Below are 24,714 nucleotides of genomic sequence, written 5' to 3' on the forward strand. Positions count from 1 at the left end.
TCCCTCTCCCCCACTACCCTTTTCCCCCTTTCTCACTTTGTCCCCCTCCCTCCCTTACACTCTGTCCACCCCCCTCCCAGCCTGCTTCTCCTCCCCTCTATCTCACCCTCTCTATTTCTTCTCTCCATTCCCCCACCTCTCCTTTCTGTCTCTCTCCACCTCTCTCTCTCTTTCTGGTTTCTTTTTCTCTCCCCCCTCTCTTTCTGCCCCCTTCCTTTCTCCTTTCTTTTTCTCTCTCTTCCCCCCCCTTTACCTATTCTTTCCTATTCTATTCACTCCTCTCCTCTCTCTATATTTTCAGCAGCTGACTAAAATTATGACAAAAATGTTTAGTCAATGAAATTAACATTGACTATGAGGGCATTGGTGAGCCCTGCTGATCATGAGTGCAATGCTCTGAAGGCTCCTTAGAGAAAAAAATATAAATGTACATTTCTTTTTAACTGCAAAGCTCACCAGCACCTTCGTAGTCAATGTTTATTTAATTGGTGAAAACATTTTTGTCATAATTTTAGTCAGCTGCAAGTTTTCAGTACTGAAAACTGAACAGAAATCAATTTCAATTTTCGTCTTCATAAAGAGGACCTGTCACCTGCCCATGCTATCACACAGGTGGCTTGTTTGCCCCTTTGTGATAGCTATAAATTTAAACATGAAAACCCACTTGGAGTCTGCAAAAAAGCAACTGAAGTACTCTCAGCTGGCTTTTTTGGAAACTCCAAGTGGGCTTCCATCTAGCCACTCTGCCATAAAGCCCAGATCTGTAGAGGGTTTCAGTAATGGTTGTCCTTCTGGAACTTTGTCCCATCCTCACACAGGATCTCTGGAGCTCAGTAAGAGTGACCATCGGGTTCTTGGTCACCTTTCTTATTAAGGCCCTTCTCCTGATTGGTCAGTTTAGCTGGGTGACCAGCTCTTGGAAGAGTCCTGGTTGTGCCAAACTTCTTCCATTTGAGAATTACGGAGGCTACTGTGTTCTTGGGAACCTTCAGTGCAGCATTTTTTTCAGCCTTCCCCACATCTGTGCCTTTTAATAATCCTGTCTCTGAGCTCTGCAGACAGTTCATCTGACCTCATGGCTTTTGCTCTGATACAGTATGCATTGTCAACTGTGAGGCCTTTTATAGAGAGGTGTGCGCCTTTCCAAATCATGTCCAATCAATTTAATTTACCACAGGTGGACTTTAATCAAGGTGTAGAAACATCTCGGCAATGATCAGAACAAATGGGAGGCACCTGAGCTAAATTTCAAGTGTTATTGCAAAGGGTCTGAATACTTAAGCCAATGAAATATTTCAGTTTTTTCTTTTTAATAAAGTCACAGACCTTTCCAAAATTCTGCTTTCACTTTGTCATTATGGGGTACTGAGTGTAGATTAATGAGCAAAAAAATTATTTAAACAACTGTAGTATCAGGTTGCAACATAACAAGATTTAAAAAAAGTGATGGGGATCTGAATAGTTTATGAAGGCGCTGTGTATAATTGATTGTGTGTTTAAAGTATTTTCTTATATTTATGATCTTAATACAGAAACTGTTGTAGAGCTAGCAGGACTATGCATCTATTTCCCTGAAGAAGGTAGAAGGAACATCAGCTTATGTCTCAGAGTTCCATCCTCAAACCTCTGTATTGGCTCATACCACCCAGATATATCTTCTGTTTTCTGTGACTTCTTTACAACATTGTATAGCAGTAAGACATCATATCTGGATGAGGATTTGATCAGGTTCTAGATGCCATAGACTTACCAATGTTATCCACTGTTGATAAGACTGTTGATAAGACAAACCTTGGATAAGCCACTGACACTGTAAGAATTACAACCAGCTGTGGCCAGTCACCCCAATAATAAGGCTCCAGGGGCGGATGGCTTACCAGGGGAAATTTATAAAACATATGGATATATTTTATTACTAGAGCTTTTGGAAGTATATAATTATGCTTTTGAGAGAAGATCCCTCCCACCATCTATGAACAAGGCTGTTATTATAGTTCTGCTGAAGCCGGGAAAGGATCCATGCACCCCCGATTTAGATCACCCAATTTCCTTACTTACATCAGATGTTAAGCTTCTAGAAAAGGTACTTGCTTCCCGACTTTCAAAATGTATTGCTACTTTAATCCACCCAGACCAGTCTGGGTTTATCCCAAATAGGTCTACAGCTATAAAGATCAGGTGTTTATTTCTAAACTTGCAAGTCCCTGTCATTAATACTGGTAGTAGGGCCATTGTGTCGCTTGATGCGTCAAAAGCTTTCGACAGTATAAAGAAGAATTTTCTATGTTGTTGCCTGCAGCGGTTTGGGTTTGGACCTCGATTTCTTCAATGGGTACAATTACTTTATGATGCACCGGTGGCTTGAGTGCAGGTCAATGGCCATCTATTGGATCCATTCCCATTACACCGAGGAACAAGACAGGGTTGTCTCTTATTGCCTCTATTATTTGCACTGGCGCTGGAGCCTTTAGCAGCAGCCATTCGCAAATCTCCTGCTATAGTTGGTATTTGTAGATCCACAGTAAAAATAGCATTGTATGCTGATGATACCTTGTTATTTTTGGGGAACACCTCTTCCTCCCTAGTCTCTGTTATGTCCATAACTACATATGGCTCATTTTCAGGCTTTACCATCAACTGGGATAAGTCAGTTTGACAGGTGGGTAAAACTTGGAGTAAATTCCCATTAACAGTTATTAAATAGTTACTTAGTCTGGCTGAAAAAAAAAGTCCATCCAGTTCAACCATTAAAAAAAAAAAGTTATAATCCTATACCCACAGTTGATCTAGAGGAAGGAAAAAAAAAACCCAATAAAGGATGATAAAGTTTGCTCCCACATGGCAAAAAATTCCTTCCTGATCCCCCAAGAGGCAATTGGATGCTCCCTGGATCAACTTTACCTATAAATGTTAGTATCCAGTTACAGTCATGGCCGAAATTGTTGGCACCCTTGATATTTTTCCTGAAAATCAAGTATTTCACACAAAAAAGGTATTGCATTAACACATGTTTTGCTATACACATGTTTATTCCCTTTGTATGTATTGGAACAAATATAAAACAGAGGCAGAAAAGCAAATATGACATAATGTCACACAAAACCCCAAAAATGGGCTGGACAAAAGTATTGGCACCCTTAACTTAATATTTGGTTGCACACCCTTTGGAAAACATAACTGAAATCAGTCGCTTCCTATAACCATCAATAAGCTTCTGACACCTCTCACCCGGAATTTTGGACCACTCTTCCTTTGCAAACAGCTCCAGGTCTCTCTTATTGGAAGGACACCTTTTCCCAACAGCAATTTTAAGATCTCTCCACAGGTGTTCAATGGGATTTAGATCTGGGCTCATTGCTGGCCACTTCAGAACTCTCCAGCGCTTCTTTGCCATCCATTTCTGAGTGCTTTTTGACGTATGTTTGGGGTCATTGTCCTGCTGGAAGACCCAGGATCTTGGACGCAAACCCAGCTTTCTGACACTGGGCCCTACAGTGCGACCCAAAATCCTTTGGTAATCCTCAGATTTCATGATGCCTTGCACACAGTCAAGGCACCCAGTGCCAGAGGCAGCAAAACAACCCCAAAACATCATTGAACCTCCACCATATTTTACCGTAGGTACTGTGTTTTGTTCTTTGTAGGCCTCATTCCGTTTTCGGTAAACAGTAGAATGATGTGCTTTACCGAAAAGCTCTATCTTGGTCTCATCTGTCCACAAGACGTTTTCCCAGAAGGCTTTTGGCTTACTCAAGTACATTTTGGCAAACTGTAGTCTTGCTTTTTTATGTCTCTGTGTCAGCAGTGGGGTCCTCCTGGGTCTCCTGCCATAGCGTTTCATTTCATTTAAATGTCGACGGATAGTTCGCGCTGACACTGATGCTCCCTGAGCCTGCAGGACAGCTTGAATGTCTTTGGAACATGTTTGGGGCTGCTTATCCACCATCCGGACTATTCTGCGTTGCAATCTTTCATCAATTTTCCTCATCCGTCCACGACCAGGGAGATTAGCTACAGTGCCATGGGTTGCAAACTTCTTGATAATGTTGCGCACTGTGGACAAAGGCAAATCTAGTTCTCTGGAGATGGACTTGTAACCTTGAGATTGTTGATATTTTGCCACAATTTTGGTTCTCAGGTCCTCAGACAGTTCTCGTCTCCTCTTTCTGTTGTCCATGCTTAGTGTGGCACAGACAGACACACAATGCAAAGGTTAAGTGAACGTCTCTCCTTTTTATCTGCTTTCAGGTGTGATTTCTATATTGCCCACACCTGTTACTTGCCCCAGGTGAGTTTACAGGAGCATCACATGCTTGTAACATTCTTATTTATCCGCAGTTGTGAAAGGGTGCCAATACTTTTGTCCAGCCCATTTTTGGAGGTTTGTGTGACATTATGTCGAATTTGCTTTCTTTCCTCCCTTTTTTTGTTTTGTCCCAATACACACAAAGGGAATAAACATGTGTATAGCAAAACATGTGTTAATGCAATACGTTTCGTGAGAAATACATGATTTCCTGGAGAAATATCAAGGGTGCCAACAATTTCGGCCATGACTGTATATTGGGGCAGCACAGTGGCTAAATGGTTAGCACTTCCACCTGGCAGTACTAGGGTCATTGGTTCAAATCCCAGCCACGGCACCACCTGCCTGGAATTTGCATGTTCTCCATGTGCCTGCGTAGGTTTCCTCCAGATACTCCAGTTTCCTCCCACACTCCAAAGACATGCTGGTAGGTTAATTGGATCCTGTCCAAATTGGCCCTAATATGTGTATATATGAATGAAAGTTAGATTGCAGACCCCTTGAGGGTTAGGGACTGATGTGAATGTACAATATATATATATGTATAGCACTGTGTAAATTGATAGCACTATATAAGTACCTGAAATAATAATATTGTGTATTTAGGAAAGAGTCCAGGCCTTTTTTAAAGCAATCTACTGCTACTGAGCTGGCAAACCCAACTCGAGGGAATCAATTCCACATTTTCACAGCTCTTACTGTGAAGAAACCTTTCCATATTTGGAGGTTAAATCTCTTTTCCTTCAGACGTAGAGTGCCCCCTTGTTCTCTGCGATGACCTCAGGGTGAATAACTGTACACTTTAATTATTATTCGTTAATTATATGAACCACTGATGTATTTATACATGTTGATAATAAATTCAGTGCCTCTACTTTTTCCTCACAGCTGAGCTCCTCCATGCCTCTTATCAGTTTGGTTGCCCTTTTTTGTACTTCTCCAGTTCTCCAATGTTCTTTTTGTGAATTGGTGCCCAAAACTGAACAGCATATTCCAGATGAGGTGTTACTAATGATTTGCACAGGGGTAATATGATATCTCTCTCTGGAGTCTATACCTCTTTTAATACAAGAGAGGATTTTGCTCACTTTAGAAACCGCAGCTTGGCATTGCATTTATTAAGCTTATGATCTACCAGAACTCCCAGATCCTTCTCCACCATTGATTCCCCCAGTTGTACCCCCCCTAGTATGTATGATGCATGCATATTCTTAGCCCCCAAGTGCTTAACCTTACATTTATCAACATTAAACCTCCTTTGCCACAGTTACCCAAATGAGGTAGATCTAATCTGGTGAAAATGGTGTGGATGCCCCAATTATTACACATTCTTCTGTGTGGATTCCACAACGCTGGTTTTATACTATAGATTCACTCTTTCATGGTTTAATCTGGAAATATAAGCACCCTAGAATACATCTCTTTACCCTGCAGCTGCCTAAGAATGGGGGAGGACTGGCAATACCGAATGCTAAATTGTACTTTATAGCATCCCAACTAGCGCATTGGTATGAATAGAATGAATTAAACCTCGAAGATCGCATTCAAACTATAGTTTTCTCCCATTTCTAAGAACTCCCTTTAGTCCATCTTCTAGTTACGCATCATTTTTACACTAATCACAATCTCCTTACCTTTTGATACATAAACTGTAGGAAACAGTGCAGAATCTTACTAATGATAAGGGTTATACTAAGCACATGCCAATATGGGAAAATCCCTCCTTACCTGAGCTAGGGATATTAGAAGGTTTTGACCCTTGAAAGAGGGATGGTCTCAGATTCCTTTATCAACTATATGTTGCCATACAGAACGCTATCAATTGTCCAACAAATTGTTTTTCCAGTATCTCCAGTTAAGTCATGCTTTACAGGCTCAAGCCTCCACTTTTAAGTTGAGATATAGGCCATCCATGATTTTGTCCATGGCTATTTCTACATCTTGTACTAAGAGAGGACTAATAGGGGGATCTATACTCTTCTCCCCAAAACAGCTATTAGTGATAGAACGCAGGTGTATGCAGCCTCCATAACTGGCAACAAGACATTCCATCAGTAGGTGATGTGGACTCTCTTTCCCCTTCACAGCATCTGACCCACCTTTTCATAGTCCATAGAACACATTACACTACCCTGAAGCTTCATTCTTGGAGGAAAATATATTCCCCAAACTTCCCTAGATAGGGTCAGCCACAGGATCCCAAATACACATGTTGTGGCATTGCCCTAAGCTTCACCGCTACTGGGCGACCATCTTTGAGTCCCTTAATTCACTCTGCTCAACTCAGGGTCAGTTGGACCCCAAAACTGGCCTTCTGAGCATTGTCTCAGAGGAGTCATTCCCCCCCATATGCAATCAATATGGATAAGATCCCTATACTTCGCTTGTAAAATCATCCTACAAAATGGATCTCCTCCACACCTCCTACATTTGAAAAGTGTCAGGACGCACTTAATTTTATGTTGAGGAGAGAGGAGTTAACATATAAACATAGGGGCGGCCCAAAAAAAAAGTTTGGTCTTGGTGGCTTGATTCTAGGGGTGTGGAGATTGCAACTCCGTAGAGTTGATATTCATGTGTTTTTTCTGCTGTCTGATGCAGGATTGGAATTAATTATCTGGACTGTCAATCAAGCCATGATATTGGTTACTTTGTTTGACATGATCTGTATTTCTATTATGCATAAGGTTTCCTGAATCGGTTTAACACTAGACTTAAACAACCAATCACTGGTGCATGAAGCATCACTTGTTCTTTTTATGGAGCATGTTCATAGTGTATACATTTAATTGTTAAAATTGCATATGCGGAATTTTTTGTTTTTGCAAAGTAAACAAAATTAAAAATTACCTGAATTTAAAAAAAAAAAAAAAAATTTCTAGAGTAAAATGAATGAAAATGTTAAAAAGGTGTGCCAAAAAAATTGCTGATTGACAAGTGGTTAAAGCTGAACTCTGCCACCCCCACAAAAAAGAAAAAAAAAACCCCCCACAAACATTCCTCAACAGGGACAAAGGATTAGTATGCTCCGTTAGTATGCCTTTATAAACCCAGATATTACCATGTAAACAAACAGTGACATCACCACTGGGTTATAACTTAGTTTGTGCAGAGAGCAAAGCTGTGGTGGGGGGTGAAGACAAGACCAGTCTTTAGTACAGTAAGCTCCTGCACAGTTGTTTCACACTAGATTGTTGCTCAGATCTGGAGGAAATACACAAAACATACCAAGAATACATGTCTCTTGTATGAAACAATGTTTATCCAAGAGCTCAGCTTTAAACATACAAGATAGTGTAAATTACATGGAGGTCCTCGAATAACAAGATCCCTAGTAAAACTGCCAGATGCATCAACCCTGCAAGAGGTAACAGTGCCTTATGTGCCACAGTAGTGTCCTATCCTAGTGTGATTCTGCTAGAACAGGTGGCAGTGTATAAAAACCTCCTAAAAATGTTCATGTCTTGCAAAATAAGATCAAGAAAAAACACACAATTAACTTTGTTGTATGTCAAGCTGGCCATACAAGTATCAATCCATGTATAGGCAGGCTAGTTGTACAGAAGTCAATCTACCAATTGACTTCTGCACAACCAGCCTCTCGGATTTTCCCCGATCAATCAGCACCATCTGCTACAGCCAGCAGCACTGATCTGTGTCATTTTATGGCTTCATCGTCATATTATATTACCTCAGTGTGCAGCGGCAGTTGCAGTTAGACCGCAATATGTACTTCAAGAAGTTACACTGGGATGAAGCCTGCAGCCTTTTATTCTAAAGTGCCCCGGCCCCACTACGCTTGCATGCAAACACACGTGTTGGTACGTAAATGGCAAATTGCACCACACATAACGGACTGCTACAAATGTCAGAGCGAGAGCAATATTTCTCGCACCAGACCTGTGTAAATCTAAACTTGTAACCTGTAAATGATTTTAATGCGTTGTCTATGGAGATTTTTAAATACCACCATTTGGTGCCATTCCATGAGCGAGTGCAATTTTAAAGCGTGACTTGTTAGATATCTATTTACTAGGCGTAGCAACTTTTATACTTTACCAAAAAAAAATTTGCCATTATGTGGTGTTTGTGTGCAGTAAAATTAATTCCTCTGATTGGCTAAGACAGGCCGAAAACGTCACAAACCCCACCTAAGTTGTCCTAACAATAACCTAGGAGAGAGGGGGGAATGTAGGACAGGATGATGCCATCTCTGGGTGTCTTTCAGGAGGTACATTATTTACCTTTGGTCAAAGCTGCACAGTTTGTTTTTACTACAGGCACCCCTTACCTGCAGTGGCAGATGCATAAACAAGCACTGATTAAATGTAATCTTGAAAGAGAAAGTGATTATTCAGGGAGGCCACTTAAATGTGTAACTAACTGATCCTTTCACCAAGCAATGGTATATCAGCAACATTAGGTATGTGGCATTACAACTGGGGAAGAGATCTCTAGAGAAGAACCTGACCATAATGACCAATTAAAAAGTTTCATTGTTTATACTTGGACAAAGAAAAATGAAAGTCACTGGTCAGAAAGGGCAATTTCTCCACATAGTTTCCAATCCTAGATGTAAAATATATTGAAACACGCAATTTCACATTTATATGCAGAGTGAATGGGCATCTATTCATTAATTACCCAATAATCACAAAGCTTAAAAGCCACAGGTAAGTTTAAGAAAAAGCATGCAGTTTATTTGGCGAGAAGGAAAATAGAAATAATTTATTATCTGCATGGTACAATAGCTATTAAACTCCAGATTCCTTTTGCAGTGGTTCACGCGTGGGAGCATTGATGAGGATGTAATCTCTTGTATCTAAGAGCAAAAACTCCCCTGTGATGAGCTGGAGGAAAAAAAAAAAAAAGACTGCTGTCCTGAGACAGACCAGTGGAGGAAAACAAAAATGCCCACCACTAGTAAGCTCAACCTTCCCTCCAAGGAAAAACAAAACATTACAGACAGGAACATTAATACAAAGAGCTGCCCCCTTCTGGATGCTGGTGGTCTATAGCAGAGAAGATTCAGCCATTCATTACCATCCGGACCAGTTCTGAAAAAAAGGAAAGGGGAAAAAAAAAAAAAAAAAAAAAGAGAAGACAAGAAAAAAACAAAAGTTACTCATGTGTCTGATAGCCTGGACTGAGACGCGAGCTGTTCTGTTTACACAAGAAATAGGAATGTGATTTCAACCAATATGGGCACTGGACTCAATGTGATGAAATCACTATATTTCTGTGAAACTCAAGCCAAGAAGCACACAGTTCCTTGTAAAAGGGGTAGGGGCTCCCACATTAGGTTTGAAATGAAGTTTGTTGCTGAACATATGAAATTCTGACTTCCAAGTAAGGTCTCCTAGTCTACAGATGGATAGTAGCAACACCTGCTGTAGTTTAACTCCAAACGTCCCAAACAGCAGTTATACACACTTTGCTTTTCACAAGTGATGCAAACGAACATCTCGTTATCAAAATGTAGTACAAAAAAAAAAAAAAAAAAGACAAAAAAAAAAAAACAAACCCCCAAACACCTCGTTGCATCTAATGCAGAGAGCCTCAGTTCAGAGGAGTTGTTTGCATTCACTTAGAGTGGTCTGAGAGTGCAACTCCAGCTGAACTGCTCTGTGATGTGCCTCAAAACACTGCATAGAAAATGAAGCAGATTGCTCCTAATTAACATAGGGGCTTGTTTAGTTAGGAGCAAGATGTGCTCAGTTTTCTCAGCTTGCAAGAGTGGTGCAGGCATAAAGCCTACCCCATTTGTTAATTCCCCCCAATATGTCTGAGGGACCCAACAGACATGCAGTATTCTTTTCAATTTACTGGGAGAATAAATCTAACTAATTAAATTACACAGTGGACTCAATAGACATACAATAAAAAGGTCTCTTAACTTTCCTAGCAAACGCAAGTCTAAGTAAACCAATTAAATTACATGCAAACTTAACAGTACAGCTTACATATTACTATACAGAATTTATATGGCACCAATAGTCTGTGCAGTGCTTTACAAAATCCCAACAGATGCCATTTTTAGAACCACACCAATTAACAAGGAAACATTTTTCCCTGAGGTTTGTACTAACAGAGCAATCTCATCCCTACAACCATAGGAGCCCCTCTCCCAATTTAAAAATGTAATAAGCACTACTGATCAGAAGAATGTCATCATCTACAGCAAGTATTAAAAGCAAAAAGTATTTAGCTGAAGCATTGGAAACATCTACCATCTACTAGAAGAAGCAGTATAAATCAAACAGGACTGCCAAGAGCAAGGAAGCAAGAGTATTTGGAACTGCAGGAAGAAACCACATTGCACACACCAGTCTAACGTCACACTTCTGTTTCAGGTAAGTTTCGATATCTTTTGATAACTTTCCATAGTTTTTAGATATGACTAAACAACTTGTATTCTCATTTTACTTTGACATGTCCAACATGTTTGTCTTTTCAATTTTATTTCATCATGTTAAAGTGTTACTAAACCCACAACAGTAAATAAGTCTGTATATGCACTAAAGCATGCTTGTTATACTCATTGGAACCTAAGGGGTTAATCATTTGCTTGTGTAAAAAGGTAGTTTGATTTTGACTTCTCTGCCCCTTCTCTTGTTCAAATATCCCCAATAAAACAGACTGAACCCGTACTGTTCTGCACATGCTCTGTTTAGGGTCTATTTGTAGAGTTTATTTTTTTCCCCTTGGGAGAGTGCATGTGATCAGCACAGGGCCAATCAGCAATGGGTTTTACATCCTACCAGATCAGAAAGAAAACTCCTACAAGCTTAAACCTTTGCTCAGGTAAAGTCACAAGACTGCTCTAACTGCTGATGAGATAAGGTATTTAGCAGTTTAGATTTACTAAAATAATTGCATTTCCATGTTCTGTGTACTGTGGGAGACCAGATATAGAAAATGCAGGGTCCTGGGTTTAGTAACACTTTAAATACTGGATAACAATCCAGTCACTGAAAGATTAGTTTTCTGTCTAGAGGAGAAGTACATCTGGAAATTTGGAGTCTGTGCATGGATTGACCTTGATGCCACCAAGTTATTGTTCCTGATACAATAAACTTTGATTTGGACTCATACTTTTGAAAATTGGCACCATGGAGACTTTGTTCTTGGTTAATCTATCAAATACTCTAACCTGGATTTTAATAATCTTCCAGCAATATTGGGAATGACAATATCAAAATTATAAAAACCCCTAGGCTGGTTATTTAGTATCAAAAATTAAACAAATCCTAAATGCTAACAAATAAACTCGTCAAATCAAAACAGCAATTACACACCGCACACAGTCACAGGCAGTTTTTCTGCAAAAAGAGTTCATTGGCCAAGTTTATTAAGATGCCACCAAGACACCTTAATTTTGTTAAAATAGCTAACTAAAACAATGCAGCTCTGGCAGAGCAGAGAGCATGCAGAGACATGGCAATGCATCCAGGAGATTCAAGAGATTTAAAGAGGGATAAAGTAAAAACAAAAATCACAAACTGAAACCAGATGGAGGAACCAGCATACCCAGGAGGGGTGGTCAGGAACACATGATGAGCCTGATAAATTCTGTGGGAAGGAAGATTCATCAGAGAGACCCCAAGCAAAATTAAAATTATATTTAAAAAAAAAAAAAAAAAAAAAAAAAAAAAGGACCATTAAACCCAAAATTCTAGAAGACTATCCTTTCCAATTTTCTTCCTCATCACAGTGCAAGCAACATCAGAGGCCTCTCCTCTGTGTCTCCAGCATCAAATGACTAAATATGTAAAAACAGTAGCTGGCAGTCAGTTGCTCAGGAAATGCAAATATGTACATTTGACACATACATCTGGAAATTCTTATTAAAGTGTTACTAAACCCACAACAGTAAAATCAGACTGTATATGCAGTAAAACACGAAAGAACCTAAGGAGTTAATACTCTGCATTTTGTAAAAAAAACAAAACAAAAAAAAAAAACTGTTTGATCCCAACTTCTCTAATCCTCCCCTTCTTCCAGTGTCCTACCCCTCTTATCTCCTAACAAGACATTATGTGGAGTCACTCTGCACATGATCAGTTTGGTGTGTATTGCTAGAGTTTTTCTTCTTGGGAGAGAGCATGTGATAAGCACAGGGCCAATCAGCACTCTGTCCAGACAGAGGTCAAGGACACTCCATCCTCCTAGTGCAGAATGAAAGCTCCTACAAGCTTTAACATGTGCTCTGCTGGACACTGATATAAATCACAAGGCTGCTCTAACTGCTGATGAGAAAAAAGTATTTAGCAGTTTATATTTCCTGAAATAACTGCATTTATGTGTACTGTGGGAGACCAGATATAGTGAATGCAGGGTCCTGGGTTTAGTAACACTAACTTCTTTATTTGAAGTGATTCCACATTTAGGTTTAGTGGTCCTTTACAAACAAAGGATTACATAAAAATGAAAGTTAAAACATTTATAGGACAAAACACAGTCACAGTAGGAAAGTTTCTGCTGATGAGTGAAAAAGGATGAGAAATGCAACAAACTGAACAGCGTAATAGACACTTAGTAATTAAATGCTCCTTCTTTAATGGGCAATTAAAAATTGTAAGCATTAAATAAAATCTGATATGCACAGAAGAGAGCATCCACTCACCTTCATAATTAATTTCACCATTAGCATTTTCATGCCCAAGCAAAAGCATTTCGACCTCGTCCTCTTGCATCTTTTCTCCTGGAACAAAAACACATTTTTAGAATATTGTTTCACGGTCCAATAAACAGACAGGTGACATAGGAAGCAGAACAACTGAACCAAGAAGAGGATTCACTTATGAACCATAGTTGTCATTTGCTGGCCTAAGAAATCCCATCACAAACTGCTATTAGACAAGCCTCAGACAACCCTGTCCTGTAATTAGATGGCCATAGTAAGTACTGAAAGACCTACTCAGTTCATCCATTCTCTCCTCTCATGCTTATTGGTATCAACAGCCTACTCAGATCACAACATAACAGCACTCTGTACAGCAGCCTGCCACTAAATGTCCACTGATTGGCCTAGCTTTTGCCCAAGCACTTCTAGTAACATCTAAAAATGAAATTTAAAAGATTACCTCTTCAGGGTGTATTACCACTTTGCCCTGTCCCTGGACAATGGTGGTTCAAACAGAAGGAGAACCTCTAAAGAATAATTCAACAGAATGGCTACCCTGGATGAAAACAGGTCATCTTATTTAAAGCAATTCTAAAAAGGTTTTTTTGGTAAAACAACAAACATGTCTATACTTACCCTACTGTGTGCAGTGGTTTTACACAGAGCAGCCTGGAGCCTCCTTAATTGGTCGCCTGGCTGTCAGGTGCCCCCACAGCAAGCAGCTTGTTATGGGGCACCCACTGCTCCATGGGTCCATTCACACATGGAGCCACAGCTTGCCCCCCCCACCCCTTCTCCTCATTGGCTGAGATTGACAGCGAGAGACAATGGCTCCCACTTGCTGTCTCAGCCAATGAGGAGAGACCCAGGACAGCTGAGGCAGTCATTTAAATCACTGGATCGTGATGAAGCTCAGGTAACTATTGAGGGGGCTGCGGGAGATGCTGCACACAGGTTTATCATCTTGCATAGAATGCATGAAGGTAAAAACCTTCAGCCTTTACAACCACTTTAAAGCTTTTCCTATACAAAATGTCAGTCATCTGATACCTGCAAATTCAGTACTGCACAACAAGATCATCTTCTATTCAATACAGATCTGACAGATTACTATTCCCCAAAAGAAAAAAAAAAAAAAAAAAAAAAAAAAAAAAAAAAAGCAGAATATGTAGCAGCAGAGATGTTTTGTTTCCAAGATGAAGGTTACCTAGAGTAATTAGAACATGGCGAAGTTCTGCCCCCATTACACATCCATTTCCTTCTTTGTCAAACACTTTCAAACCCTCAATGAAGTCTTCAATTGTGCACTGGTCCTTGTTTTTGGCAATTGTTTGCAACATGGGGAGGAACTGCTCAAAGTCTAGCATCTTGGTGTTCATCTCTGAAAACAAATGTTGGTTTATTTAAGAATAAAAAAAATTAAATAAAACACACTGTAGAATATATACCTAATGGAAAGTGTACCTGTCACATACACATAAGGCACAGACATATCGCTAACAAGTTAATTGCTATCCTGTAGAATCCTCTAGATTAATCTAAACAGTTAAAGAACCCAAAGGCTGAAATGGACATTGTAAAAAACAGGGCCAGCAGAGGAAGGTTTATACTCGACCACTTCTACATGTGTTGGATGCCTGCACTGTGGTTCCTTCTGCTGACCTCTACCTGTTGTGCCCTGTCCCGTGTTGCATCAATCATAGGCAAGACTAGTGTACAATCACTTACCATCCATCTTTGGGTTTCCCAAAACTTTCATGACTTCTGCATTTGTTGGGTTTTGTCCCAAAGCTCGCAAGACATCACCGCACTGGAAATAGAAGATTTTACCATCTCCAGTCTTATCGAAGAGACTAAAAGCATCTTTGTATTCTGGAAGAACAAAAAAAAAAATAAAATAATAACACACTAATCTTTATAAAGGTTCATCACATCCAGAAGGTATTTGTTGTCACAGCACACGTATGCTACCAACATGCAGACATAAGCAGGCTGAATAACCAAGCTTGAGATCTGTGAAACATTTGCATGTAGAATTCTGGACAGGTTATAAATACAGCCAATTCTACATACTAGGAAAAAAAAAAAAAAAAAAAAAAAAAAAAGGTTTAGTATCACTTTTTTTATAACAAAGGGGCACAAAACACACGCTATACTTACCTGCTCTGTGCAAGGATATTTTGCCAGAGCAGTGACTTACTTTCTCCATTTTTCAGTCCCCCACCAGCACTCTGCTCCTCTTCCAATTAGAGTACCCCCTCAGCAAGCTGTGTGCTGAGGGAGCACGTGAGTGTGTGCGCACACACTTCCATAAACACACACTGCGTGGCTTGGGTACATCCCTGCTCTCCCCTCACAGGTCTGACTGACAGGATCACTTGGCTCCTGCTGCTATCAAAGTGTGCTGTGAGAAGAGGAAGAAAGAGCAGCGCTGCTGCACACAGGCACAGGAGGAGTCAGGAAAGTGTTAGGGGGGTGTTTACATTAATGTAGAGAATGCATTAAGGTAAAAACATTGTAAACTTTAGAACCACTTTAATTCTATAACAGTAACTGCTTACAAGACCTGTGAAATCCATCCTATCAGAAAGTTCGGAGGGGATCTCTTTCGCCTCACAATCTGTTACCATTTTAGGTGGTTATTTTTCAACAGTGCCATAGACAAAAATGACACTCCTGTTGAGGAGGCTATCACTCCAAAAGCTGAAGTACTTAAGACCCATTTATTTTCCAAAAGGTTCTGCTTATGTTTATAGGCTTGTTCACACTAGTCTGCATGCTAAAGTGATCTGCTTTAGCATATGGGCTAGGGTCAGTTCAGTGATGGCAGTGGGTAGCTATGCCTTCTATTTTTACAACTCCAAAGCAGTGTTTGCCTGTACACTTAAGCCCCTACGGGTGAAACACGTTAGAGGGGCTTCTCTCATGGGTAGGAGACCAAGCTGAAGTCATTGTTTACTAAGAAGAGCTCACTATATGCGGAGGCAATTGAGCACCACTTTGTTCTAGTTTTGATGTGTCCGACAAGCCAGTATTCAGCTCGACCAGATCCTGCAAACATTGTGGCCAATGGGGGGTAACAGACTGGGGCACTTGATCAATATCAGTTTTATTTGGTTTTTGCACTGTTTATCTTGCTACAGTTTGCCACAAATCACTGCATCCTACCAGAAAGTATTGTTGCAGTGTGAACAGGGCACAAAGAAAACAATTGTATTATACAGTATATGCCCTTGTAGTGACTAACATTTATTTTTGCCCTTGATCAAAACCATAGTGTTAACAGGCCCTAAAAAGGAGACAACCCCCAAACTATCCACAATGAAAGAAAACTGATAACTGTGGAATCTTCACTTCTCATGTACACTAAAAAGGCAAAAAAAAAAATAAAAAAAAAAATTCACCTTTAGGAACATGTCACACCCACATTTAGGGTGCAACATGTTCCCAAGTTGACCCCTCGCCCCCTCCACCCTGTGACCGCATGTGGGGGTTCCTCTTCCCTACAGCTGTTGTCACATACATTTAAAATAATCACAGCTGTGAGGGCAGAGGTCTGTGAATGAATAAACTTGTGCCACCGCAGCAGACAGACTTGTTCTCAATGGACTACGACAACCAGTGCACTCTTATTCCATTAATACTTCCTCTGGCCTTTTAAGTGAAAACTTGTACAGGCAGAGAGCAGGAGGAGCTGTGTGCAAGAACCCCCTCCAGGGGGAAAAAGTAAAAAAAATTTTTCCTGCAAAAAAAATGTACATTATTTATTTTTCCTTAAAAGTGAACTTCGCTTTTAATAATGAACTGCAGCTAGAGTAGGGTTTTTTGGGCTCCTGCTATACTGTTTGCAGAGTGGTGGTAGAGGTATTAAAGAAAAGCACTTCCGCCTGGCAGTACTAGGGTCGTTGGTTCGAATCCCAGCCACGGCACCTCTTGCCTGGAGTTTGCATGTTCTCCCTGTGCCTGCATGGGTGTCCTCCGGTTTCCTCCCACACTCCAAAGACATGCTGGTAGGTTAATTGGCTCCTGTCTAAATTGGCTCTAGTATGTGTATGTAGGTTAGGGACCTTAGATTGTACGCCCCTTGAGGGTTAGGGAATGATGTGAATGTACAATATATATGTAAAGCGCTGCGTAAATTGACAGCGCTATACAAGAACCTGAAATAAAGTTTGCCTGAAAGAGTCAATGCATTGTAGTTTGCAGTGATGGGGGTGAATTGCCCACTATTGTAATAAAGAACCGTTGTGGCATTCAGAAGGAGTAATGCACCATAATTTGTACATTACATTCAATAAAATGTTACCACATGTTCCCACAATAAATGTGAATGGGCCTTTAGGCTACTGGAATTAGTGTAACAGCTTCCTAAAATGGTCTTTCACAAACCATAATGGAAGTGTCAAACAACTGAAGCACAGATAACCTTTAGAGATGGGCATTTCTTGTGCTCTATTGTGTGTAGTAGAGGGGTTCAGTGGAAACAAATTGTCTTGCCTTGTCTCTTAGGAGAAATACAAATAAAACATTCTAGTCCATATTAGAGAGCCCATTCACACAAATTTTATTGCTGTAAAATGCATGAGATAGCACCTCATACAGTAACATATGATGCTGTTAAAGCACTGCCTATTACACAGCATTGTGTGAATGGACAAGAATAGAGGGGGCAGCTAAACAGTATTGCTTCCATGCACAGTGGGACAGAAGTACAGTGAAACATCAATAGTGTCTGATGTCAACACAATTAGTGATTCTCAAGGACACAGTCAGACACTGTATGCACACCTAATGTAAAAAAAAAAAAAATATATAAAATTTATAGAACATATATACATTTTTTTTAAACACACACACACTTCTAGAGCAAATGCATATCTTACTCAGGTCAACTAATAACAGTAAATACATTTTACATAAAGCAAGTAGCAGCCACATATGGGATTAGGGATATCGCCACTAAGAATATACACTGTATAAGTGATTGCATGGAATTCGTATACACTGTACAAATCTCATTGCACGGTTTTGGAAGCAGTGACATGCATTCCTCCAGCACACACAAATTTACTGGCAGAGATCTTGGGCTACATGCAGAGTCTGTCACTTATTAGTGTGCCATTTCCATCCTGTACCACTCCCTGAGCAGCCCCTCCTGCTAAATTCCAGGGAGGGGAGCTGTAATCATCCCACACTGCACCCTGCCCGGGCAGCATTTTCAACCCAGCAGTACATTGTCTGTTCATGTTCATTCCTTACCTAAACAGTCACTGAAACAAGACTACAAAACTGCCTAGACATAAGGAAAATGTAGACGGGAGGAGGGACACCAAGGATCCTTCAGGCATTTCCTTGCCAGGAATGCAGGGAAGTCTTTCCTAACTCTATTCTAACTACTCCCCCTTCCTCGGCTGTACAGCACTAGGCAGCCCAGAGTGAGGCTTTATTACCATATAAGGTATCCAGAGAGCAGACGGGCAGCCATTGCATTGCTGGAGGAGAGGAAGGGGGTGGACTGTGTCGCACAGCAATGCTAAAAGTTATATTCAAAACCATAACAGTGCTACCCCAGACCCATGACACAGAAATTGCCCTATAAGGCTGAACATCAAAGCCAGTACAATAATGCATTTAGTTACATGCCTTGCTAGTTAGCTAGATTAGTGACTCTGCATGTAGCTGTGCTTACAATGCATGCACACTAAATATTATATGTAAAAATCAGTATCAGCCACCAACACACTCAGTTTTGAACAACTGTGGATACATGGCCCAGATAGGCAGAAACCTGTTTGGACCAGAAAAGGAGCTAGATTTCTATAGATTATGCAACTCAAACGGTTTGCACCATCTGCAAGAAATGGTGCTGCAGTTGTAAGAAAACCATAGTTGGCAGCGGGAGATTCCTCCATCCACAATGTTTATTGTGGATGGAGGAATCCATTGTTCTCTCACAGAGCCGAACAAGAGAAATCTAAATATGTATAGCTACCCTAAAAAAGGTAACTTATGTTATTTTCAATATTTAAAAATAAAAAAGGAAGAAGACGACGACGACTTGCCAATACGCCATTCTTGCTGACAGATCAAAATATCACAGGACAAGAGTTTAAAATGAGACTGTGTGGAGAATGCAACAGTAAGAGGATGCAGGGTTAAGGATGCAGAGAAGTTAAATGTTATATTGGTTTAGAGCAGTGTTTCTCAACTCCAGTCCTCATGGACCCCTAACAGGTCATGTTTTCAGGATTTCCCTCAGATGAAACAGCTGTGGTAATTACGAAGGCAGTGAAACTGATCAAATCACCTGTGCAAAATAATGGAAATCCTGAAAACATGACCTGTTGGGGGTCCATGAGGACTGGAGTTGAGAAACACTGGTTTAGAGAAAGAAAGAGGGAGAGAAAGAGAAAAGAAAACTCAAGTGCACACTGCGATCACTTACCGTCTACCTGATCAGACACCAGGCAAGAAAGATAGGAATAAAAACTGAAAAGTGCAGGAAAAGAAGGTGGTAGGTAAGCGTACACTTATCTCAGAGGAAAATAAAAGTTTTTTGACAATCACCAACATTTGATGGCAACAAAGTATCTAAAGCCTAGTTGGGATCAAGCAGGGATGGGTTAGAAACCCTGTCAGGTTTTTACTGCTGTCTGCATCCCCATTGAGGAAATTAACTAGTGTCACCATGACTGAAAGTGAATGTAAATACTCGCCAGCACACCATGAATCTTCAGTTAAGTCCAAACGTTTTTTTTTTAAACGAAGAATGATCACATCACATATAGAGTAGCGCAACATTTCAAAGCCTTGCAGGTCCCCCTGACGAAGGAGTCCTGTGCAGCTCCAAAATGCTGCACTGCTCTGTATGTCATGTGATCTTTCTTCAATTAAAACCTTTTGGACTTAACAGAAGATCCATGGTGTGCTGGCAAATATTTACATTGTGTAGTGCATGTTTCAGTAGCAAGCTGGTGGTTGCTACATAACCCGGTGCTTTTAAAAGCACAATCCAGGATCATGTGTGAAGGGAATATGCATGTTATCCATGACTGAAACTGAAGGAAAAGCAAAAATTCCACATTGTCACTGCAACAATAAAACAGGAAGTCTTCCACTGGGACAACATTCTAAGCAAGTATTGCCTTCACTTTGGAGAGATTTCTTCTCATATCCGGTTGTGTCGACAGGACAGGAAGTGAAGTTTCCACCACAGTTCAAATGTTAAATATTTGTTAATTCGAGGAGGTAGAGGACTAAGGAAAACACACTCTTCTTTGGCGGGCTCCCTCCATCAATGTGGCAGGTCCCTGGAAGCCTCTTCTCCCAGATGCTCCAGGCAGCACTTGCTTACAGACATCAAAGTACCATGCAGGTACCAATAGTCCTTCAGTGAACAACAGGATGGCAGGGACCGCCCACAACGGAGAGAAAATACGAGTGCTGAAGTGTGGAACAAGGTATTATACCTTAATCCTTACTCCCTAGACTTAACGAGCATGTAACCCTTGCACTGGTGCAGGGGAGGGGGGGGGGGGGTCAATGCATTTGCCAAAGTTGAGCTTTACAAGGCAGTTTTAGCTTTAACTATATTTGAGAACAGGAAGAGTAACTTACCGCAGAGCTGATCTTCTGACATGTCACCCTGCGGGGTGGAAGCAGAGATGGATCAGACAGTAATTGGGACAGTACAATACAGCACAGAAGAGCATAGCAGCTCTACAATTGGCCCCACAGTCATTCCACTTGCACACATACAAGTTTATATCTAAGGGCCAGTTTGCACCACTGTGGTATTGGTGTGCTGCACTGCAGGTGCCTTGTATGTTACATTCACCACCCCTGAACTCTGCGTACATCTGATGTGTCAGAGATGCTGCAAGCTAGATTCCCTTTAAAGCATTAGTAAACTGCAAAAAAAAAAAACTCCCAAAAATGGTCCCCTGCAGGATAACATTAGTATGCATCATATACTAGCACATTATGAAAAACTTACCTTAAAACAAAGCCGTCCAGCAGCACGCTGTCACTGCTGTAGGATCTTCCATAGTTACCCAGTCTTCCTTCCAGGTTCATGGGCTTCAGCTGCTTGAATGGCTGAGCCACGATGACATCACTACTGCACATGCACACGGGAGTCATGGCTGTGGTGCAACTCTCAATGTGCATTGAGAGCGCAGTGACATCACCAACTGCCACTATTGTAAATATCTCCTACATTGTGCACGTTTAGGAGATATTTACTGTACCTACAGGTAAGCCTCATCACAGCCTTATCTGTAGGTACAAGTAAACAAGGTGGGCTTTACTATCACTTTAATGCACCTATAAGGATACCTGCACACAGGACTGATGTATGGACATCAGATATTCCTGGGAAAAAAAAAAAACCCCACCACAACAGGCAGTATAGCATGTACATGTATTCATACCTACATATTCTAGCTTTTATAAATCAGAGGAAGGTGCTGTATGCAAGTAAGAATACTGACCAGCAATGCAGATTTTACTTTTCCTGATCTATACAGAGCAAAAGTTTACACTCCTGTGTACAGTCCCATCAAAAACAACATACTGCATTTAGATCAGCAAAGAGAAATGCCTGAATCCCTATACACATGGTGTTTTTAGGCATCTTGTGTGCAAGAGGCCCAACAACCTGGTGTGATGGAGTCCAACAGTCTGGGGACACAGCCCACACCTCCACCATAGAGCCATGGAAGCCAGGACACCATTCATCACTAGACTGACAAGTCATACATCCACAACAGACGTAACACAGCACCCAGCTCCTGAGGCTGAAATAGGAACTGTCTGTATTACTCCACATCAACAAATGAGTTACCTCTGTCCAATGACACAAAGACTATGTTCGCTGGTGTGGAGCAACACAGATGTCTTTTATAATGGAGGCCCAGGCTTCTGTATGGAGCCTTGGCTAAGAAGAGGAAGAAGAGCGAGCCACACCCTCCATCAGCCCAGATAGAAGCAGCTTACTTCCACCGCCCTCACACGGCTTCACCACACGGGTAAATCCACCGACCACCAAGCCTGCTCCCTACCCCCTCCTCACCATGTTTCCTGCCGGTGCCTCTTCCGGAATGTACCGCTCCCGGTCCTCGCCTGACTGATATCTAGCTCTGCTGACGTGACGTCACCTTTCCGGTGTGACCACGCCTCGCCAATGAGAAACGAGCGACGTCGGCTAATACGGAGCGGATCCAACCCAGGCAGTTTCTGTGGTCCTTGCGCCCTCTAATGGCAACAGTACTGTACTGCAGGACGATTGGGCGTTCTACTTGTATAAAAGACAAATTACCTCATGTCCTATTGTTTCAGTTCACACTAAAGGCCTAGTTTATGGTTTGAAACGGGGCAGTTGGGGAACGTTTTTAAAACTGCTTACCCACAGATATACTGCTACATGGTGGCACAGGTGCGCAAAATCACGTATATATATATGTGATTTTGCATTTCTGAGTATTAGGCGTGCACGAGCCGCATGCATGCCCTACCCGCTCCGCAAATCACGGCCGCGGATGTCAATGTGATTACCCAGTGGTGCCTGGTGATTACTGAGAACCACCGAAGGGGAGGAAGACTGTTTTCTTTACAGTCTTCCTCCGTCAGCTCGGGCACACTGCTCGGGATGGCTCTGCACAGCACAGCCATCACACAGCCATTCCGATCAGTGTCCTTACAGTGAAGCACACCCCCCCACCCCCTAGTAAAACCCTCCATGCACACAGTTAACCCTTTGATCGCCACTCATATTAACCCCTTTCTGCCCAGTGCCATTAGTACAGTGTCAGTGCTGTTTTTTTAGCACTGATCACTGTATTGGTGTCACTGGGGATGTCAGTGACACCAAGTTAGTTTCCTCCCCAGTGTCAGAATGTCCACCGCTAAAAGAGGCTGATTGCCGCCATTACTAGTAGGGGTAAAAAAAATCCTAGTATATATACCGCCATTTGTAAACACTATAACTTTCACGGAAACCGAGTAATTTACACGTATTGGGATTATTTTTAGCAAAGACATGTCGCGGAATACATTTTGGACTAAATTTATGACGAAATTTGATTTTTTAAATTTTTTTTACTGGACATGTTTAATAGCAAAAAGTCCAAAATATTGTTTTTTTTTCTCAAAATTGTCAGTCTTTTTTTGCTTATAGCACAAAAAATAAAAAATGCACAGGCGATCAAATACCACCGAAAGAATCTCCATTTGTGGGAAAAAAAGGATGTAAATTTCATCTGGGTGTGGTGATGCATGACCGCGCAATTGTCAGTTAAAGTAACGCAGCGCCATAATGCAAAAAATGGCCTGGTCAGGAAGGGAGGGGGGGTAAATAGTTTGCATGTTCTAAATATTTACGTGATTTTGCTCAGCCCTGCCACCCTGTAGCACTAGTTCTGCTATAGGGTAGTTGGGAACTAAACCCACAACAGTAAAATCAGTCTGTATATTTTATTTCATGTACTTGTATAGTGCTTTCAATTTACGCAGCACTTTTACATATATATATTGTCACAGAGATGGCCCTTCCCCCCCATCCTCTAGGCTTGCTACCTGCCACCCCCCACCCCTCAGCAGCCCCTCACTCTTCTGTCCCGTCCATGCTGGGATTTTCTAGTCCTCCGTGTTCCTGACACAGGCAGCCCTCGGCAGCCCCTCACCCCCTTCAGCTGCAGTCTGGCCCCCTGCTGAGGAAAACCACAAACAGGCCCCCCTGCTCCCTTCCCCCTCATGCACATCTTCCTGCCAGACAGGGACAAAGGCCTTGTTCCCTGGGCTGTCCGGAGACCTGGGAGACAGGGCCCGTTTGCATGGTAACCCAACAGGAAATCTCGGGTTACCACAAGGAGCCCAGCTCTATACTTAAGGGTAAGCAGGAAAACCCCCCCTTCTGTTCTCCTGGCTGTGTGTGTGAGGGAAGACTGTGCTGAGTGCCAGCTTCTCTCAGCCGACCATCCCCTGTCCCCCTTCTCATCTCCCTGACTGACTGGACTGTCAGTCTGCTGCTGGATCCTCTCCGGTGTGGGGTGAACTCTCTGCTGCCTGGAACCCCTTCCCTGCCTGGACTTACCTCTTGTTCCCTCTGAGCCTGCGGGCTGGACATTTTCCCTGGCTGGATTTAACTCTTTGTTGCCCATGAGCCGAAGGGACTTAACCCTTCCCTTAGTTAAAGATAGTTATTTAGAGGTTGTAAAATAAATTACCATATCACCCAGTAGATGGCCTCCATTCAGTAGACAAAAAAGACATGCAAAAAAAGGGGGAGGTTGTGAAAAGAGATTCACAAAAAAGTGGCTACATAGTGAACAGAATGTGATACTCAGAAAAATTTCCAAAAATTATGCTTTATTACATATACAAATTTGACATTTGGGCAGTCGCCCTGGTTTACCATCACCTCAGTATGAGACAATACACACAGACCTAAAACCATATAAAATGACACCAAGACCGGTCTAAATACATGTGCAACAAAGACAGTGACTACTAGAGTCTAAAGTCTTTGTAGCACTGGCGCACAGGTGAACACTTCCCAAAGGAGGTGTATGCAAAAATTATACCATAGGTATACCATGTAACATGTTGTAAATATGTAGACATGTGCTACTACCAAAACGGTTATATCCCAAGCAGGGAGTTTCAAAAAATTATACTATAGATATAAAATATCACATGTATGCAATGCAGCAAGCACAGTATGCGTCAATGAGAGAAACATGCCTCTAGGCCTATATGAGACAAAAAATGAATGTCATATATA

At 41.4% G+C, this 24,714-nt stretch overlaps 1 protein-coding gene across 2 annotated transcripts; it reads right to left on the minus strand.

The window, feature by feature from the left end:
* Positions 1 to 8,980: 8,980 nt before the first annotated feature.
* On the minus strand, positions 8,981 to 22,135 carry MYL6 (myosin light chain 6). 2 transcript variants are annotated; one of them, XM_089679965.1, is made up of 7 exons: positions 22,006 to 22,135; positions 20,550 to 20,577; positions 14,661 to 14,804; positions 14,140 to 14,313; positions 12,933 to 13,010; positions 11,837 to 11,878; positions 8,981 to 9,363 (listed from the first exon to the last, which is right to left on the minus strand). In XM_089679965.1, exons 1-6 carry the CDS (start codon positions 22,006 to 22,008, stop codon positions 11,850 to 11,852), a joined length of 456 nt encoding a protein of 151 aa, XP_089536091.1. In that variant the 5' UTR covers positions 22,009 to 22,135; the 3' UTR covers positions 8,981 to 9,363; positions 11,837 to 11,849. The 2 variants fall into 2 exon arrangements, with proteins under 2 accessions (XP_089536091.1, XP_089536081.1); XM_089679955.1 differs by lacking the exon at positions 11,837 to 11,878.
* Between the last annotated feature and the right edge of the window lie 2,579 nt (positions 22,136 to 24,714).

The sequence above is a fragment of the Staurois parvus genome, unplaced genomic scaffold (assembly GCF_062004578.1).
Source record: "Staurois parvus isolate SC_StPar_1 unplaced genomic scaffold, SC_StPar_1.0 ptg000017l, whole genome shotgun sequence".
NCBI lineage: Eukaryota > Metazoa > Chordata > Amphibia > Anura > Ranidae > Staurois > Staurois parvus.

Excerpts from the sequence above, each read along its gene's own strand:
- MYL6 (XM_089679955.1), bottom strand. Across the intron at positions 14,314-14,660 it reads GGGAAACCCAAAGATGGATG|AGATGAACACCAAGATGCTA; the intron begins GTAAGTGATTGT and ends ATTTGTTTTCAG. Across the intron at positions 9,364-12,932 it reads TGGTGAAATTAATTATGAAG|AACTGGTCCGGATGGTAATG; the intron begins GTGAGTGGATGC and ends CCTTTTTTTCAG.